General features: G+C 39.8%; 1 protein-coding gene across 1 annotated transcript in view; it reads right to left on the reverse strand.

Moving 5' to 3' along the window:
- Positions 1 to 17338, reverse strand: part of LOC116635617 (adenylate cyclase type 10-like) — a 44819-nt gene extending 27481 nt beyond the window's left edge. The window contains exons 1-8 of the mRNA XM_032409848.1: positions 17165 to 17338; positions 16203 to 16307; positions 12897 to 12935; positions 11806 to 11949; positions 1820 to 2025; positions 1440 to 1530; positions 1258 to 1346; positions 460 to 651 (exon numbers count right to left, since the gene is read on the reverse strand). Coding sequence (XP_032265739.1) covers positions 460 to 651; positions 1258 to 1346; positions 1440 to 1530; positions 1820 to 2025; positions 11806 to 11949; positions 12897 to 12935; positions 16203 to 16307; positions 17165 to 17321 — 1023 coding nt within the window. The 5' untranslated portion in view covers positions 17322 to 17338. The remainder of the gene's footprint in view (positions 1 to 459; positions 652 to 1257; positions 1347 to 1439; positions 1531 to 1819; positions 2026 to 11805; positions 11950 to 12896; positions 12936 to 16202; positions 16308 to 17164) is intronic.
- Positions 17339 to 17912: the final 574 nt, after the last annotated feature.

The following is a 17912-nucleotide window of genomic DNA, read 5'->3' on the forward strand; positions in this document are numbered from 1 at the left end:
AAAGAACTGAAATTTAAAACATAAGAAAAACTGATGTCAAGAACTTTTCAAAAATTCCATTTCTAGTATATGCCTTGAGCTGTCTATCTACTCACATTTTTATTCACCTACAATGTCATGTATTATGATACTGCTCTTTTTCAAGCTCCTCAATTATCAGAATTATCTGATTACACTCACTTTACTAATAGAACCAGAAAAATATGCTTTTGCTCTGACAAAGATTTTTCAACAAGAATTGAATGAAAAAGGACATGGAGATAATCTTCAGTTACCCTGAAAATTAAATTAACTAGAACATCCCATTCCTTAACAATTATTAGTTGAACTTCTGATGTCCTATAGCTTGTCACAAAATAAACAGCAGGGAATTTGACTTACACATGTGTTATGTGGGGAACAAGACTATTATTCCTCACTCACCTTTAATGCTGATGGGTCAAGTTTCCTTGTACTTACTTTCTCAAACATAAAGATCCGGCTTAGCTGGCCACCCCCTTTCTCTATGACTGTGGAGATGTACAGGGCAGCCTCCTGGATAAGATGACACAAATGCGACATCCATGCTGTCTTGTGGAACTCTAGGCTGACCAAAACCATAGTCACGGTACGGAATTCGGATATATACTCCATAGGCTGCCCTTCATCAATCTACAAAGACACAGTGAGTTATCTTGCCTGTATCTTCAACTCTCAGTATCATGTTTAAGCATTTGAATTCTATATTCCATGGTGAGTATGAGAAAATAACTTACAGATGTCAGACAAAAAACTTAAAATTCAGGTTTGAGAAGTATAGAAGATGTACAAACCAGTACACTTGGAATTAAAACTGTTTGACTTTAAACCTAATTCACTGATGAAATTTGCCACACTTTTATGTTTTCTCTTAGAGTTAATTTGATATGTCCATTCTACTAGTCATTATATCACTTACTAAGGGATTCATATAGATTCATATATACACAATCAACACATATTTACCAAGCATATACTCTCTACCCTGTTTACAATGTACTAGCTTCTTGAGGGACAAACTGAAAAACAAATATGGCTTCCACTTGCTAGAACTGAGAAATCTGAAGTTAAGACATGTCATCACAGGAACTGGTACAGATGGGGAAACCTGCCAGCATTACAATGGAGAGCAGGAGATGAACTGGATCAATATGAAAAGGTCATCACATATAAATGTACACCTGTCAACATAAACACACACACACGGTCTACACGATGACTCAAGAACTAGGAAATAACCTTCTTCAAGAGGTTTTTCATTATGTACTTCCGCAGGGTTTGTTCAAGCGCAGAGTCTGGATCCAACTCCAGGGCAGTTCTTAGAGTATCTGAGAAAAGGAAAAAAAACAAAATGTCTCCAGCCATGTGGAAAATTTATCTTTGAAATTTTGGGCTTGGGGAGAAAGGACCAAGTAACTTACCAGCACTTGTCCGGTAATGTGGCAGGTAATCAAGGCACTTGTCAAAATGCTCATCAAAATCAAATGGGTCAATGATCCGCATATCTCTTAACTACAGAAAGGAAACTGCTCAATTGGGCGCCCACCCACCGACTGGATTACTGTTGGTCCCTTAACAAAGGGGCTGAGGATGCCATTTCCCTTGTTGATCAATGTATCTTTCCAGCCTTATTTTTCTGCCTCATCTAACTTCCTGGGAGGACATCCCCCACCTCCCTCCAAAATAGAGTTCTAATGGTTGTTGGTTTGGTCAAGCCGTATGTGACCAGCACCAGAGCACTGCCCTGTGTAGTAGAAAGGCCTTTTCAGGACGCGTGCAATGGATGGGACCAGCCTCCTACCTTCACAGCTTCATCCTCCCTCATGATTTCCACTTCAAACATGTACTGCTCACAAAGCTTCCAGCAGTTCCAGGACAAGACAATCTCATTTGCCTGAGCCAAACGCTGAGCTACCTGGACATCATCCACATCCCGCCCAATCACCAAGAGGTACTGTCGCTGCTCATCTCCAACAATAACCTGGGAAATCCGACCTGCAGATAGACCTATCCAGAAAAAAGGAGACCAGTGGTGAATAGCCAAACTCAATTAGAAAACTATGCACATTGCTCTATGCATCAAGCCAGTCTTGTTATTGCAAAAATATTAGGTGAGCTTACCTTCAAAAATATTACTTTGCCTCAGATTTCCTTCTGTCTTAAGCATATCCAGACACATTCAAACAAGCCTGGGTTGTATGGAGGAAGAGGCAAGAGATCCTAGGCCTCTAAGATTCCTCTCTTTAAATTGTTCTTCTAATAAACAACTAGGTTGTGATGGCAGAGACCGAATGGTTATGCTCAGAAACTGCTGCCACAGTGACTATACCACCTCCTCAACATATAATCAAGGCTAAGTGATTTTACCAGATAAAATACCAATCAGTATTTTATCAGACTTGGGCTTTGCCATATACTTTTATTCTATCTCCTGTTTTTTTTACCCTGAGGCATTTCTCACTGCTAATATGGCTAAAAAAACGGTTTGCTTGCCAGAGGAAAAAGGACTATATCCAAGTTAAGCCTGCCCTTAGCTAAGTTACCCAATCGAAGCTAAAAAGAAAGGGAAAATAGTTTTAAAAGAATCGTAGAGATATATGCTTTTGGCCAAGATGGATTAACAGATGGTGAATTTACCATAATTCCCAGAACAATGAAGAAACTAGAAAAAACACACAAAGTAACAGTTTTCAAGATATTGGACATCAGGTAATAAAGGACAATGATACCTGAGAGATAGGAAACAAACAAGGTGAACCCTCTGATACCCTAGCTTACTGCATGGAAGAGTTTCCAGGACTTCTCAGGGAGGGGAAGCCCAGGTATAGCCCAGAGGACTCCTCAAGTTGAGGAAGCAGAGCTAAGATCTGAGGAGGCCAAGGTGGTTAGAGTTCACAGGGCACTGTGAGTACTGGAGAGAAGTGTACAGAGAGAGAATTCCAGAGATTTGTACCAGGTCCCCTACAAGTCTTTAGCTGAGTACTGAGTACTAACAAGTACATCAATGTGAGGAAACCACCTGAAACCAGGGAAAGAGCCACCTGAAGAGATTAGAAGGAACAACCCCCAGTATCACGCAGGGCTGGCAATAGTTCCTGTTCCCACCAGCCAGAGTGTCAAACTTAATAAGTCACAGGGCATTAGGTACAGTATTCAGAAGGGATTTGCCTCAGGAATGGGGCAAAACCAGCCCTGGACTAAACACTGCTCTGGTCCCACCCAACAAAGTTTAAAAGCAAAACCTGAAAAAAAAAATCAAGCTAACCACATCCCAGAAGTATGCTCAAGGATATTTATAGAAGTATAAAAAAAAATCCAGCATATCCAACAAGGTTAAATTCACAATGTGTGGAACCCACCCAAAATAACCAGGCATGCAAAGAAAAAGGAAAATATGATCCACAATGAGGAGAAAAATCAATCAATCAAGCCTAACCCAGAATAACACAGACGATAGAATTAGCAAATAAGAAAACATTAAAAGTTATAACTATCTTCAAGAACCTAGAAAAATGAGTAAGTAGAGACACTGCAAAAGAAAAGGTCTGTACAGTTGAAAACACAGCAATAGAAACTATCCAAAATGAAAACAGGGAGAAAAAAAGAAACAATGAACACAATATCAATGACTTGTAGGACAATTTCAAGCAGCCTAATATGTGTGTAATTGGACAGAGGAGGAGGAAGAGAGAAAAAATTATTTGGAAAAATAATAGCAGAACATTTTCTAAATTTGATAAAACCCCAAACCCTATAGATCCAGAATCTCAACGAGCTGCAAGCACAAAAGTGAAAGAAAACTATATCGAGGGACATCATAATCAGATTACCCAAAACCAGTGATAAAGAAAAAAACCATAAGTGAAGCCGGGGTGGGGGGGTGGTGGTGGAAGGAAGACATTATATACAAACAAAGATAAAGATGAAAGCAGATTTCTTGTTGGAAATGCTGCAAGCTAGAAGTCCTGGAAACTCTTCCATGTGGTAAGCTAGGGTATCAGAGGGTTCACCTTGTTTGTTTCCTATCTCTCAGGTATCATTGTCCTTTATTACCTGATGTCCAATATCTTGAAAATTGTTACTTTGTGTGTTTTTTCTAGTTTCTTCATTGTTCTGGGAATTATGGTAAATTATGGTAAATTCACCACCTGTTAATCCATCTACTGTACCTAATGTCCTGTGACGTTAGTTGTTGTTTAGAAAAACAACTTTAATGTAAGAGAGAAAATCCCCCATCAACCTAGAACTCCATACCCAGTGAAAATACCTTTCAGAAAACAGAGGTGAAATAAAGATTTTTCAGACATACAAGAACTGAACTAACACATATCTAGCAAACCCACACTATGAGAAATGTTAAAAGAAGTTCTTCAAACAGACAACAATAAGTGTTAATAAGGACATGGACAAATTGGAACACTCACACATTGCTGGTGGGAATGTAAAATGGTACAACCACTTTGGGAAAAAGATTAGCGATTCCTTAAAAAGTTAGACATATATCTACCATATGATCTAGACTTTTCACTTCTAGGTATTTACCCAAGAGAAATAAACACATGTCTCTTTGAAGACTTATACACAGATGTTCATAGTAGCTTTATTTGTAATAGCCAAAAATTGACAACCCAACTGTCCATCAAAAAGTGAATGGATAAACAAATTGTGGTACATCCGTATAAAAGAATACTACTTAGCAATAAAAAGGAGTGAACTACTGATACATGCTACAACATTCTTTAAAAATATCAAAATAATCTCTAATGACAGAAAGGAGATCAGAGATTTCTTGAGGATAGGGAGGGGAGTGGTAGGAGGGGGGTTATAAAAGGGTACAAGGAAACTTTAGTGAGTGATGGGTATGTACATTATCTTAATTGTGGTGATGGTTTCAAAAGTATACAAATATGTTATGTACAGTATCAATTATGAATTATCCATCAATAAAACAAAAAGCAAAACAACAAAAAATGCCAGGACAGAAGAGATGACATATAATTCAGAATATAATTCTTCAGGCTGCTCCTCAAAATATAAATGAATAGGTAGAGTCAACTTTTGCCCTTCATTCAGAAACCTCTTGATGTTTCTGGACTTCTGTGAAGGAGCTTTGTATATAGAGCTTCCCCTCTAATCCTGACTCTGTCACTGATGCAATTTTTGCCTCTGTGTGCAGCTTTTAAATCTTTATTGTATTGTATTACATTTTTGATTATGTAATATAATAACATAGTTCAAAAATCAAACTATATAAAGAATATACATAAAAATTCTTGATTCTGATTTTTGGGGAAGATGGTACAGTAAGAGGATCCTAAACTCACCTTACCCCAGACACAACTAGGTAACACTTGGATCAGAGCAAACAACCCAGAAAAGGACCCGAAGATTGGCCAAACAAACTCCATGCCTAAATGTAGAGAAGAGGCCACATCGAAGAGGGTAGGAATGGTGAGGACTCAGTGGGAATCTAAACCCCGTGGGTGTGACTGCTGGAGGGTGGGAGCCATGGACAAGAAGAGGGGCAAGAAGCACACTGGGGAGCCTACAAGGAGAAGAGAAATCCCTATAGCATTTGGCTTTAAAAATCACAGGGGCTGAATTTCATGAGTGCTTATTATCAGTGGGACTTAAAGCCTGGAACTTTAAAAAGCAGTGGGCTTGGCTCTGAGAGAGCTTAGCTAGTGACAGGAAGCTGAGCCCCTGCCCTTAAAAAGACAGCACAGAAAATAGCGTGCAGAGATACAGCTTGGAAGCCGAAGTTTGAAAGGCGCCTGTGGCTTATGGGAAGGAGAGTCAGTTACTAATCTCAGAGTTCACTGAGGGACTTCTCCAGGAACAAAGGAGCTGGCAGGTGCCATTTCCCTTCCCTGCCCCTCATCATAAACATACAGCTGCTACCTGTGGGAATGGGTGCAGGACCGGCACTTGCTCCCTAACTTGCTTATACTGTGCCCTGCCCCCTCCAGCCAGAACTGCCTCAGTCCTGGTGCTGTGGATCCCCTCCCCAAGAAGACCCAGGCAATCCTTGCCAACACTGTATCTCCCGACCTCCCATGGAGGATGCACACACTTTGTTAAAACTATATACCCTGCCCTTGCATGCTGTCCAGAGTACCCAGGTCCTTCGGCCTCTGCAGCAGCTACACATGCCCTGTGGAGGAGGACCAGTGCCACTAGTTAAAAGTACACATCCCACCCACTACTTTCAAGAGCAAGAGATGTAGCTGACTTTCCTAAACCCACAGGAACAGACAGAGAGAGTTAGGCAGAATGAGGGGACAGAAGAATATATCACAAATAAAAAAACAGGACAAAACTACAGCAAGAGACCTAAGTGAAATGGAGATAAGTAACATGGCTGATAGCAAATTTAAAGTAATGATCATAAAGATATTCACTCAAGAAAAGAGTGGAGGACATCAGTGAGACCTTTAAAAAGAGATAGAAAACATAAAAAAGAACCAGATGAAAAACACAATAAATGAAATTAAAAATAAACTTGATAGAATCAACAGCAGGGGGAAGAAGGAGTGGAACAAATTAATGAACTAGAAGACAGAGTAATGTAAAGTAATCAAGCTAAACAAATAAGAGAAGAATTATGCACACTGAGAGTAGACTTAAGGGAATTCAGTGATGCCTTCAGGTGTAATAACATGCACATTATAGGGGTTCCAGAAGGAGAGAGAGAAAAGGGAGGAAAATTTATTTGAAGAAACAATAGCTGAAAACTTCCCTAATCTGGGAAGGAAACACATACCCAGATCCAGGCAAAGAGATCCTCCAACAAAATTAACCAAAGGAGGTCTACACTAAGACACATAGTAATCAAAATGGCAAAAAGGAGTAATAAAGAAAAAAATTTTTAAAGATTTATTTATTTGAGAGAGATGTGGGGGGGAGGGGCAGAGGGAGAGAGAAACTTAAGCAGACTCTGCATGCAGCACAGAGCCCTACGTGGGGCTCAATCTCATGACCCTGAGATCATGAACTGAGCCAAAACCAAGAGTTGGACGCCCAACCAACTGCGCCACCCAGGCACCCCCAAGAAAAAAATGTTTAAAGCAGCAAGAGACAAGACAATTACATATAAGAGAAACCCCATAAGGCGATTATCAGCAGTTTTCAGCAGAAACTTTGCAAGCCAGAAGAGAATGGTATAATATATTCAAAGTGCTGAAAGGGAAAAATCTACAGCCAAGAATACCCTATCCAGCAAGGCTATCATTCAGAATAGGAGAGATAAGAAGTTTCTCAGACAAACAAAAACTAAAGGAGTTCATGACCAACTAAGTCACCCTTACAAGAAATACTAAAGTGGACTCTTTGCGTGGAAAGGAAAGACCATAAGTGAGTGTATGATAAGGAGGAAACACAAAAGCAGTAAAAGTAAGTATTTCTGTAAAAAAAATCAGTCAAAGGAGTCACAAAAAAAAAAAAAGGATGAAAATATGACATCATATACCTAAAACATGGAAGGAAAAGGAGTAAAGAATGGGTTCAAACTTAAGTGACCATCAACTTAATATAGACTGCTATATGCAGAAGATGTTATATACAAACCTAATGGTAACCATAAATCAAAAACCACTAATAGATATGCAAAGAATAAAGAGAAAGGAATCCAAGTATATCACCAAGGAAAACCAGCAAACCATGAAAGAGAGAAAGACAAGAAAGGGTCAGAGAAAAACTACAAAAACAACAACAAAACAAGTAACAAAATGACAATAAATACACATCTATCAATAATTACTTAGAATGTAAATGAAATAAATGCTCCAATTAAAAGGCATAGGGTAACAGAGTGGATAAAAAAACAAGACCAATCTATATGCTGCCTACAAAAGACTCATTTCAGACCAAAGATATCTGCAGATTGAAAGTGAGAGGACGGAGAAATATTTACCATGTAAATGGATGACAAAAGAAAGCTGGAGTAGCAATATTTATATCAGACAAAATAGACTTTAAAAAAAAGACTGTAACAAGAGACAAAGAAGGATACTATATAATAAGAAAGGGTCAATCCAACAAGATATAACAATTTAAATATTTATGCATGGGAGCACCCAAATCATAAAACAATTAGTAAGAAACAGAAAGGAACTAATTGATAATAATACAATAGTAGGGGACTTCACACCCCACTTACATCAACGGACAGTTCATCTAAACAGAAAATCAACAAGGAAACAATGGTTTTGAATGACACACAGGACTAGATGGACTTAACAGATATATTCAGAACATTCCATCCTAAAACAGCAAAATACACATTCTCTTCAAGTGCACAGGGAATATTCTTCATAATGGATCATATATTAGGCCACAAAACAGGCCTCAACAAATTCAAGAACACTGAAATCATACCATGTACCTTTTTTAACAACAAGACTATGTAACTACAAATTAACCACAAGGAAAAATCTGGAAAGATCACAAATACTTGGAGGTTAAACAATATGCTACTAAATAATGAATAGGTCAACCAAGAAATCAGAGAAGAAATCAAAAAGTACATGGAAACAAATGCAAATGAAAACACAACAGTCCAAAATCTTTGTGATGCAGCAAAAGCAGTTCTAAGAGGGAAGTTTATGGCAATACAGACTTACCTCAAGAAGCAAGAAAAATCTCAAATAAACAACCTAACCTTACACCTAAGGGAGCTAGAAAAAGAACAACAAACAAAAACCAAAACCAGCAGAAGGAAGGAAATAATGAAGATTAGAGCAGAAATAAATGATACAGAAACTAAAAAGCAAGTAGAACAGATCAATGAAACCAGGAGATGGTTCTTTGAAAAGATCAACAAAATTGATAAATCTCTAGCTAGACTCATTAAAAAAAGAAAGAGGACTCAAATAAATGAAATCACAAATGAAAGAGGAGAAATAACAACCAACACCACAGAAATAAAACAATTAAAAGAGAATATAATGAAAACTAAATGCCAACAAATTGGAAAGCCTAGAATAAATGGATAAATTCCTAGAAACATACAACCTACCAAAGCTGAAGCAGGAAGAAATAGAAGATTTGAATAGACCAATTACCAGTAAGGAGATTGAATCAGTAATCAAAAACTCCCAACCAAAAAACAAGTCCAGGACCAGATGGCTTCACAGGCAAATTCTACCAAACATTTAAAGAAGAAGTTAATACCTATTCTCCTCATATTATTTATTCCAAAAAATAGAAGAAAAACTTCCAAATTCATTCTATGAGGTCAGCACTACCCTGATACCAAAACCAGATAAAGAAACCACAAAAAAAGAGAACTACAGGCCAATATCTCTGATGAACATAGATGCAAAAATCCTCAACAAAATACTGGTAAACTGAATCCAACAATACATTAAAAAAATCATTCACCACGATCAAGTGGGATTTATTCCCAAGATGCAAGCGTGGTCCAATATTCACAAATCAACATGATACATCACATCAATAAGAGAAAGGATAAAAACCATATGATCATTTCAACAGACGAAGAAAAAGCATCTGACAGTACAATATCCCTTCATGATAAAAGCTTTCAACAAAGTAGGTTTAGAGGGAACATACCTCAACATAATGAAGGCCATATATAAAAAACCCACAGCTAACATAATCCTTAATGGGGAAAAACTGAGTTTTTCCTTAAGGTCAGGAATAAAACAGGGATGTTCACTCTAAACACTTGCATTCAATGTAGTACTGGGAGTCGAGCCATAGCAATCAGACAACAAAAAGGAATAAAAGGCATCCAAACTGGTAAGGAAGAATTAAACAGAAGAAGTAAAACTCTATTTGCAGATGACATGCTATATGTAGAAAACCCAAACACTCCACCAAAAAACTGCAAGAACTGATAAATGAATTCAGTAAATTTGCAGGACACAAAATCAATGTGCAGAAATCTGTTGTATTTCTATACACCAATAATGAAGTAGTAGAAAGAGAAATTAGGAAAACAATCCCATTTACAACTGTACCAAAAATAATAAGACACCTAGGAATAAACTTAATGAAAGAGGTGAAAGACCTGTACTCTGAAAACTATAAAACACTCATGAAAGAAATTAAAGATGACATAAAGAAATGGAAAGGCATTCCATGCTCATGGACTGGAGGAACAAATATTGTTAAAAAGTCTATACTACCCATTCATTTATCGATGGCCCCTTGGGCTGCTTCCATAATTTGGCTACTGTAAATAATGCTATAAACATAGGGGTGCATGATCCCTCTGAATTAGTGTTTTTGTATTTTTTTGTGTAAATACCCAGTAGGGTGATTACTGGATTGTAAGGTAGTTCTCTTTTAAACTTTTTGGGGAAACTCCACACTGTTTTCCACAATGGCTGCACCAGTTTGCATTCATTCCCACCAACAGTGCAAGAGGGTTCCTCTTTCTCTACATCCTCCCCAACACTTGTTTTCTTGTGTTTTTGATTTTAGCCATTCTGACAGGTGTGAGGTGATATCTCATTGTAGTTTTGATTTGCATTTCCTTGAAGATGAGTGATGTTGAGCATCTTATGAAAAGACAGATAAAGAAGATGTGTGTGTGTGTGTGTGTGTGTGTGTGTGTGTGTGTGTGTCACAATGGAATAGTATTCAGCCATAAAAAATGAAATCTTGACATTTGCAACAATATGGATGGAGCTAAGAATACAATGTTAAGGGAAATAAGTCAGAGAAAGACAAATACCATATGATTTCATTCATATGTGCAATTTAAGAAACAAATGAGCAAAGGGGAAAAAAAGAAAGAAAGAATGAGGCAAACCAAGAAACAGACTCTTAACTATAGAGAACAAACTGATGGTTACCAGCGGGGAGGGGGTGGGGGGATGGGTTAAATAGGTGATGGGGATTAAGGAGGGCACTTGTGGTGAGCACCGGGTGATGTATGAGATTGTTGAATCACTATATTGTACACCTGAAACTAATATAACACTGTTTTTCCTCCAATAGGTAACTTTTATTCATTTCTTATATATCTTTCCAGTGTTTCTTTATACAAATATGAACAAACAAGAAAAATTCTTATTTTTTGTCTTTATATAAAAGGTAGCATACCACAGTGCTTTGCATCTTGCTTTTTCTCAACTATATTTTGAAGATATTGCTATATCAGAATATCTTTTTTTAAAGTTGCATAAAATCTCATTGAGTAGACATATTGTTTATTTAACCAGTCTCCTATAGATCGTTTTATTACAAACCATATTGCAATCAATAATCTTATACTGATAACATTTCATACACAGTCAGGTATACCTATAGGATAAATATTTGGGAGTGGGATTGCTAGATTGAAGAATAAATGCATTTGGAATCTCAACAGAGATTACCAAAATTATTCTTCATAGAAGTTGTACTGCTGTTGACTCCCATCAGCAGTGTATATGAGAGTGTTTATTCCTCATTGCCTCATCAACAGTGTGGTCAGCATATGAATTTTTGGTATCTATAGGTGAGAAATAAGCCATTCATATGTGCAATTTAAGAAACAAATGCCAATAAAAATTGGCATTTTTCTTATTATGAAATTAAACATCTTTTCACATGTTAAAAGAGATGTATTTCTTTGTCTATGTACTATTTATTCGTGTCCTTTCCCATCTTTCTCTTAAAAAGTTAGTCTTCTGTTGATTTCTAGGTGTTTTATTTCTAATATTCACCCCTTATGTATATAAGTTGCAGATTTTTTTTTTCAGGTTGTCATTTATATTTTGAATTTTTTATAGTGTTTTTTTTTTTTTAATTGATCACTCTTTTAGTAGCTACTACCTATCTTTAGCTGCAGATCCTGGCCTTCTCTGGTATGGTAGATCCCAAATTTCTCCTGTATCTCCAGACTGCATTTTGCCACCAGGGTAATGATGTCACTGAGTTGATTCTGTTTCACTGTCCAGAGTGCCAGAAGCACATTCCCTGCAGACACACAAGACAGGCTGACAAGGATCAAATATCTGGATTCACCTGATCTGGGCAAAGCTCCCAATAATGCAGAAGATATCATGCAAGGTGTTAGGCAAGGTTCCTTGGCCCTGTACATTATGCTTGGTTAAAATACTGCCTTAGAGTCTCAAAACCACTCATCATGAAAAACAAGACAAGGCAGAAGCTGAAATGTTCCTTTAGTTTAAGAGTATTTTTGATAGGGCGCCTGGGTGGGTCAGTCATTAAGCGTCTGCCTTCGGCTCAGGTCATGATCCCAGGTCCTGGGATCGAGCCCCACTTCAGGCTCCCTGCTTAGTGGGAGGCCTGCTTCTCCCTCTCCCACTCCCCCTGCTTGTGTTCCCTCTCTCGTTGTCTCTCTCTCTGTCAAATAAATAAAATCTTTAAAAAAAAAAAAAGAATATTTTTGATAATCTTCCCTCTACCACTATACTAACAGAATGGGAGGGGCACTAGCTAAGAGGTTCATAAAATGTAGGTTCATGTTCAAATCTAATTTCAAGGGTGGCTTAATTAAGTTTAAATTTAAAAAAGAGGCCAACTCTGTGGCATATAGCTATTAATGATCCTGAGAGTTCTCCAGATTGGAGATTTTGACTCCTATCTTACACATAGCTTCTGCTCTTAAGGCCTAAGTTTCTCATTAGTTTTCTCATGCAAATAAGTGCTTTATAGGCACTTATTTTTGTCATTTAATTAAGCAAAATGTAAAGCACCTGTGAACTTAATATGGGCAAGGTTTTTCTACTAGACTGAGAGAACCTTTGAGTCAGTGACTGTGTCTTCTTCATCTTTGTTTCCCAGGGCCAAGGACATATTAAATAACAAACAATGCTGAATAAACAAATATGCCAAATTCCACCTAAATGAAGTCTTCCTCACTTACAGTCCTTTAAATATTCAGAAAAACTGAAAAATACCTGTAATATTTAGGATATCTCCTCCAAAACACAGCACATCTGAAATCAAGTAAAGGAGAGAGAGGAAAATGCATCAAAATCAGATATACTAGATCATGGCAGAATTATATATGATCAGAAGAATGGCCTACTGAGTTTTTCCTCATTTCTTCTCTAGTCTATTTGTTCCCTCCAAGGGACTCTTTTCTTTCCCTTAGCTTCTCCCCAAATCTGTCTGTATCTATATCCATCTTCTTGAAAATGAAAGAAATACTCCTGTTCTCTTCAAAGTCACCCCATTGGGCTCTGGATCCTAGCCCCTCCCACCCTTTCAAGAACTTCACTCCCTCCCTTATCTCCTCTCCACTGGATCATTTCTATTAATATCTTAAAAAATGAAAACAAAACACAACACTCTACCTTCCCTTGCTATTAGCTCCATTTTTCTGCTACATCCCCATCAAAAAAATTCTCAAGAGTTGGCCATATACAATTTGTTCCTCATATCCTGTTCACTCTTAAACATTTTCTCTACCATTCTCTTCTCCGCTTTCTCCCATCTGACTCCCAACTCCATCACTTCACTAAAATTTATCAAGATCATCAACAGCATTCACCTTGCTAAATTCAGTATTTTCTCACAGCACTGTACCTTATACTTTTCATTTTCAACTCAGCCAGCCCCAGCCTTCCTCCCCCAGAGACTCTACTTCTCCTTTGGCTTCAGGAACACCACAATATCCCACCTAACTGGCTGCTTTATAGTCTCTTTTGTAAGTTCTTTCTCTCTAATCATAATCTGTCCTGGAGTCCCTCCCTCAAGCCTCAGTCTTAGGCGCTCTTTATTTACACTCTCCTCATGTGGACTCAATTAGTTCCTAACTTTAAGTAACATCTTTATGCCATCAACTCACTTTTTGTCTCTAACAGAGATCTATTCTCTGAGCTCCAGGCTCAATCATTGCTACTGACTTCATTCTCCATTTGAATGACTTATTGACAACTCAGTATATTCAAAACAGAACCCTTGATTTTCTTTCTCAAAGCCCAGTCTTTCCCATCTCGGTAAGTGACACCACCATCAATTCAATTATGAAAGCCAAAAAATCCTTGAGAGTAGCTTTTCTCACTACTTCCCACTGATATCAATATACCAGCAAATCTTGTCTGTTGAACCTGCAAAACACATTTCAAATCAATTCATCTCCTTATGGCTCCACTGCCTTATCTCTAGACCAATGGTTTCCACCTTGGCTTCAACATTGGAACAGCCTGTGAAACTTTAAAAAATCTTTATTTCTGGGCTTACCCCAAGGTATTCTGATTTAATTGGTCTGAGGTAAAGCCTAGACACCAGGATTTTTAAAAGCTCCCCGAGGGTGCCTGGGTGGCTCAGTTGGTTAAGCAACTGCCTTCGGCTCAGGTCATGATCCTGGAGTCCCTGGATTGAGTCCTGCATCAGGCTCTCTGCTTGGCAGGGAGTCTGCTTCTCCCTCTGACCCTCCCCCCTCTCATGTGCTCTCTCTCATTCTCTCTCTCTCAAATAAATAAATAAAATCTTTAAAAGCTCCCCAAGTGGTTATTTAATGTACTGCCAAGGTTGAGAACCACTACTCTAGACCAAATCAGCCTCATCTCTCCACAGCTGCTACAACTGCCTCTTCTAGCTTCTATTCTTACCACCTGCCCTCCATCAGCTCCCTATAATCCAATTGCCATAAGGCGGTTAAAATGAGCTTTCAAAAATGTAAATCTGACCACATCACCCCCTTGCCAGAACCTTTTAACAGTTTCCCTTTATACAAAAATACATAATCCAAACTCCTTATGGCCTACAGAGTTCAATGATCTCCAATCTCACCTCAAGCCACTCTTCTCCCTGCTAGTTATGTGTTAGCCACACTGGTCTTCTTAGTTCCCAGAACATGTCAAGCTTCCTCTCATCTTAGAAGCTTTGCACTTGGCATTCTTCTGCCTGAAACACTGTACTCCTCACTCTTCTGCCTGAAAACACTTTACTCCTCACTCTTCACAAGGTGTTTCTCTCATCCTTTATGTCTCAGCTTAAACACTTGAGGAGCCTCCTATGATCACCCTACCTGAAAAAAATCTCCCACTCTACAATTCTTTACCATCACACCCTATTTCCTTTGTAAAATGTATAATGTATAATGATCTTGTTTACTTATTGTCTCTCCCACTAACATGGAAACTTCAAGAGGGCAGGTATTATTTTCCCCTTATTTTCCCCTGTATTTCTAGTACCCAGCAGTTCCTGGTGTTATAATACATATGTAATTTCTATCTCTCCCTTTCATCTAAACTTGATGAGAAAAATCTAAAGACCTTTTACAACTGTTCCTCAGGGGTAAGGGGTGAATCAAATAAACAAGTTCCTAAAGGAGATTCCACAAAGTAAAAATTCTGATGAATCTCAGAATTATGGACATGACTGTATGGACACTGTCAATAAAAGAAAGGAATGTTATATAACTACTAAAAGTTTCAGGACCAGATTAATTTGTTGGGTAGGTCTAACTAGACAGAAAGCTCCTCAAAAGTAGGTTTTTGCACACCCTGACCTTTTACAGTGTATGTCGCAGAATATGCACTTAAGGGCGCCCGGGTGGCTCAGTTGGTTAAGTATCTGCCTTCAGCTCAGGTCACGATCCCAGGGTCCGGGGATCGAGTCCCGCGTCAGGCTCCCTGTTCAGCCAGAAGTCGGTTTCTCCCTCTGCCGCCGCCCGCCCCTCCCCCTCCTTGTCCTCTCTCTCTCTCTCTCTCAAATGAATAAATAAAATCTTAAAAAAAAAAAAGAATATGTACTCAAAATGTTTACTGCACATGTAAGGAGCTGATTTTTTTTCTTCCCCAGATTAGGCAAATTTCCACAAGCTTAATATATGGCAGAAAATGAAGAAAACACTCATTCCTATCTCACAGGATCAAAATGCAATAATAGAATGGGAAGGTGTTTTGTAAATTATATCGGATATAAACACATGTGGCACATTACATTATTGTTAGAAGAGGCAACCTGAGGAACACTTTATTTTGAAATAAAATATAAACATGCAAAGTAAAAATTAAAATTAATTTGTTCCCTCCCCCTTTCTGAACATTGAGTCAACAGAATGTGAGACTAAGTAGAATGGCAGATACAGGCAAAAATCTAGCCTGTTAGTAGCAAGAAAGAAGAAATAAAAGATGAGTAACACTAAAGGAATAACCCTTTGGTATCTTTTCAAGTAGCCCAGGCCCCCTTCTGTTACAAACCCTCAGGAGCCCAGCACCACACCTCCTGGCTTCCCTACAATAGTCACTCACGCTCCACGATGTCACTGATGTAATAACTGAAGATGTGGGCCAGTTTGTCCATGTCATGTTCCGACTTGCAGGTCAGGCTGAACCTATCCATTAATGCTGTAAACCCTAGCCGACAAAACAAAAATTACGTTAGCTGCAAATCCTGAACTTTTGGCTCTATTCCCTGCACGCATCAAGCCAGTGTAAAGAAGCAGATCTCCTCCAGATGAGTAATTTCATTATCCTTTAACAAGCCTACTCGTAGGGGCCAGGCTGGCTGCCTGCCGCCCCTGGGAACCCAGAGAGCCACACCCCCTTCATTTCCAGGAGCTGCAGATGAAGATTCACCCACAAGCACCCTCTTTCCTCTCTAGCCAGCTAACCCGTTTCTGCCATACCCTCTTAAGCTCCCTGGCCAAGGGAGAAATGGGATTTCGCCCCATGTGAGGGACAGAGAGACCAATGACGAGGGGGATGGATTAAAGCTTTATGGAGAACTCAGATGGTGAGCTCCTCGAGGTCAGGCACCTTCAGACACTCATCTTCAGATCCATGACACAAACTCCACAAATATTTGTTAAGTAAGCGACTCTCGAAGTAGCTGCTGGATCTCTAATTCCTAGCGCAGTGGCGGGCACACACTTAGGGACCCAAAGAAGGAATTAATTGAGCGAAAAAAACGGGCTGAAGCGGTATGCGTATTGGGAGAAAACTTGGGTTCAAAGCCTGCTGAGTGGTCCCGCAAAAGTCCTTTTCCGTTTCTGAGTCTCCTTTCATTTCTGAAGTGAACTCTAGGGCTACGCCAGACCATTCCGGAAGGAGTCCTCCAGCTCTGAACCAGGTTTCCCGAGGCGGCGGCGGCGAGCAGTTAAGCCGCGCCTTTTCTTGCCCGGGGGCCAGGCCTGTAACCGCCGCCGCCTCTCGGAGCCAGGCCCAACGGCCGCCCCTCGGGCAGGGCGGGAGAGCGACGCGCCTCGGCTCACCCGTCACGTGGACGCCAAGGAGGACGCCCTGGGCCGTGGCGAGCTCGGGTTCCGATCGCCGGGGCTTCCTGAACACCAGCAGGTCGGGAAGCAGCGCCGCCAACCGGGCCTCTACGGGCCACAGAAGTGGCGCCGCCAACCGCTCGCCGATCGCCATGGCGGCGGCGGGGTTGCCAGCCAAGCTACCGGAAACGAGGGTCCTCCGGGTAGCAGCCAATCCGCAACGACAGCCTTGGCGGGCCCCTCCCACCAACCAATCAGTGTGGGCCTCCTCGGGGAGGTGCCAATCCAGGGTGGCCGCGGGCCACCTGCCTCCCGCCCCCTGCGCCCTTGCTCTGGCCTCTGGGAGGTGAGAGGCAGCAGGTCTGGGGAGGGCAAGCATGTTCAAGAGTCAAGATGACGCTTAAAAATCTTTATCCGTGAAAATGTTTCTTCAATAAGACAGATTATTTCAGATAGTGTCAATAGAGGGGTCCTCTATCACCAGAGTGGAATGCTGGCTCACCTCTGAATTTCTAAGGGCAATGTTCCATTAGCATCTGACTAAAGCAACCTCAGTATGGTTTTTTATCAACCTTAGGCTAACGCTATTTAATGGTCAGTGCCTTAATTAGAGAATTTCTTCTGTTTCTCTTACCTGCCAGGACAGGTCTATAGGGTGTCTCCTGAGTGTGCTCCTGACGTTGCTTTGCTCTAGCTCCAGCTCCTGGTTCCCTGTGTGGTAAATGCCTGAGGTTGCCTGTCAGTT

This window comes from Phoca vitulina, unplaced genomic scaffold, assembly GCF_004348235.1.
Source record: "Phoca vitulina isolate PV1807 unplaced genomic scaffold, GSC_HSeal_1.0 scaffold11, whole genome shotgun sequence".
In the NCBI taxonomy this organism is placed as follows: domain Eukaryota; kingdom Metazoa; phylum Chordata; class Mammalia; order Carnivora; family Phocidae; genus Phoca; species Phoca vitulina.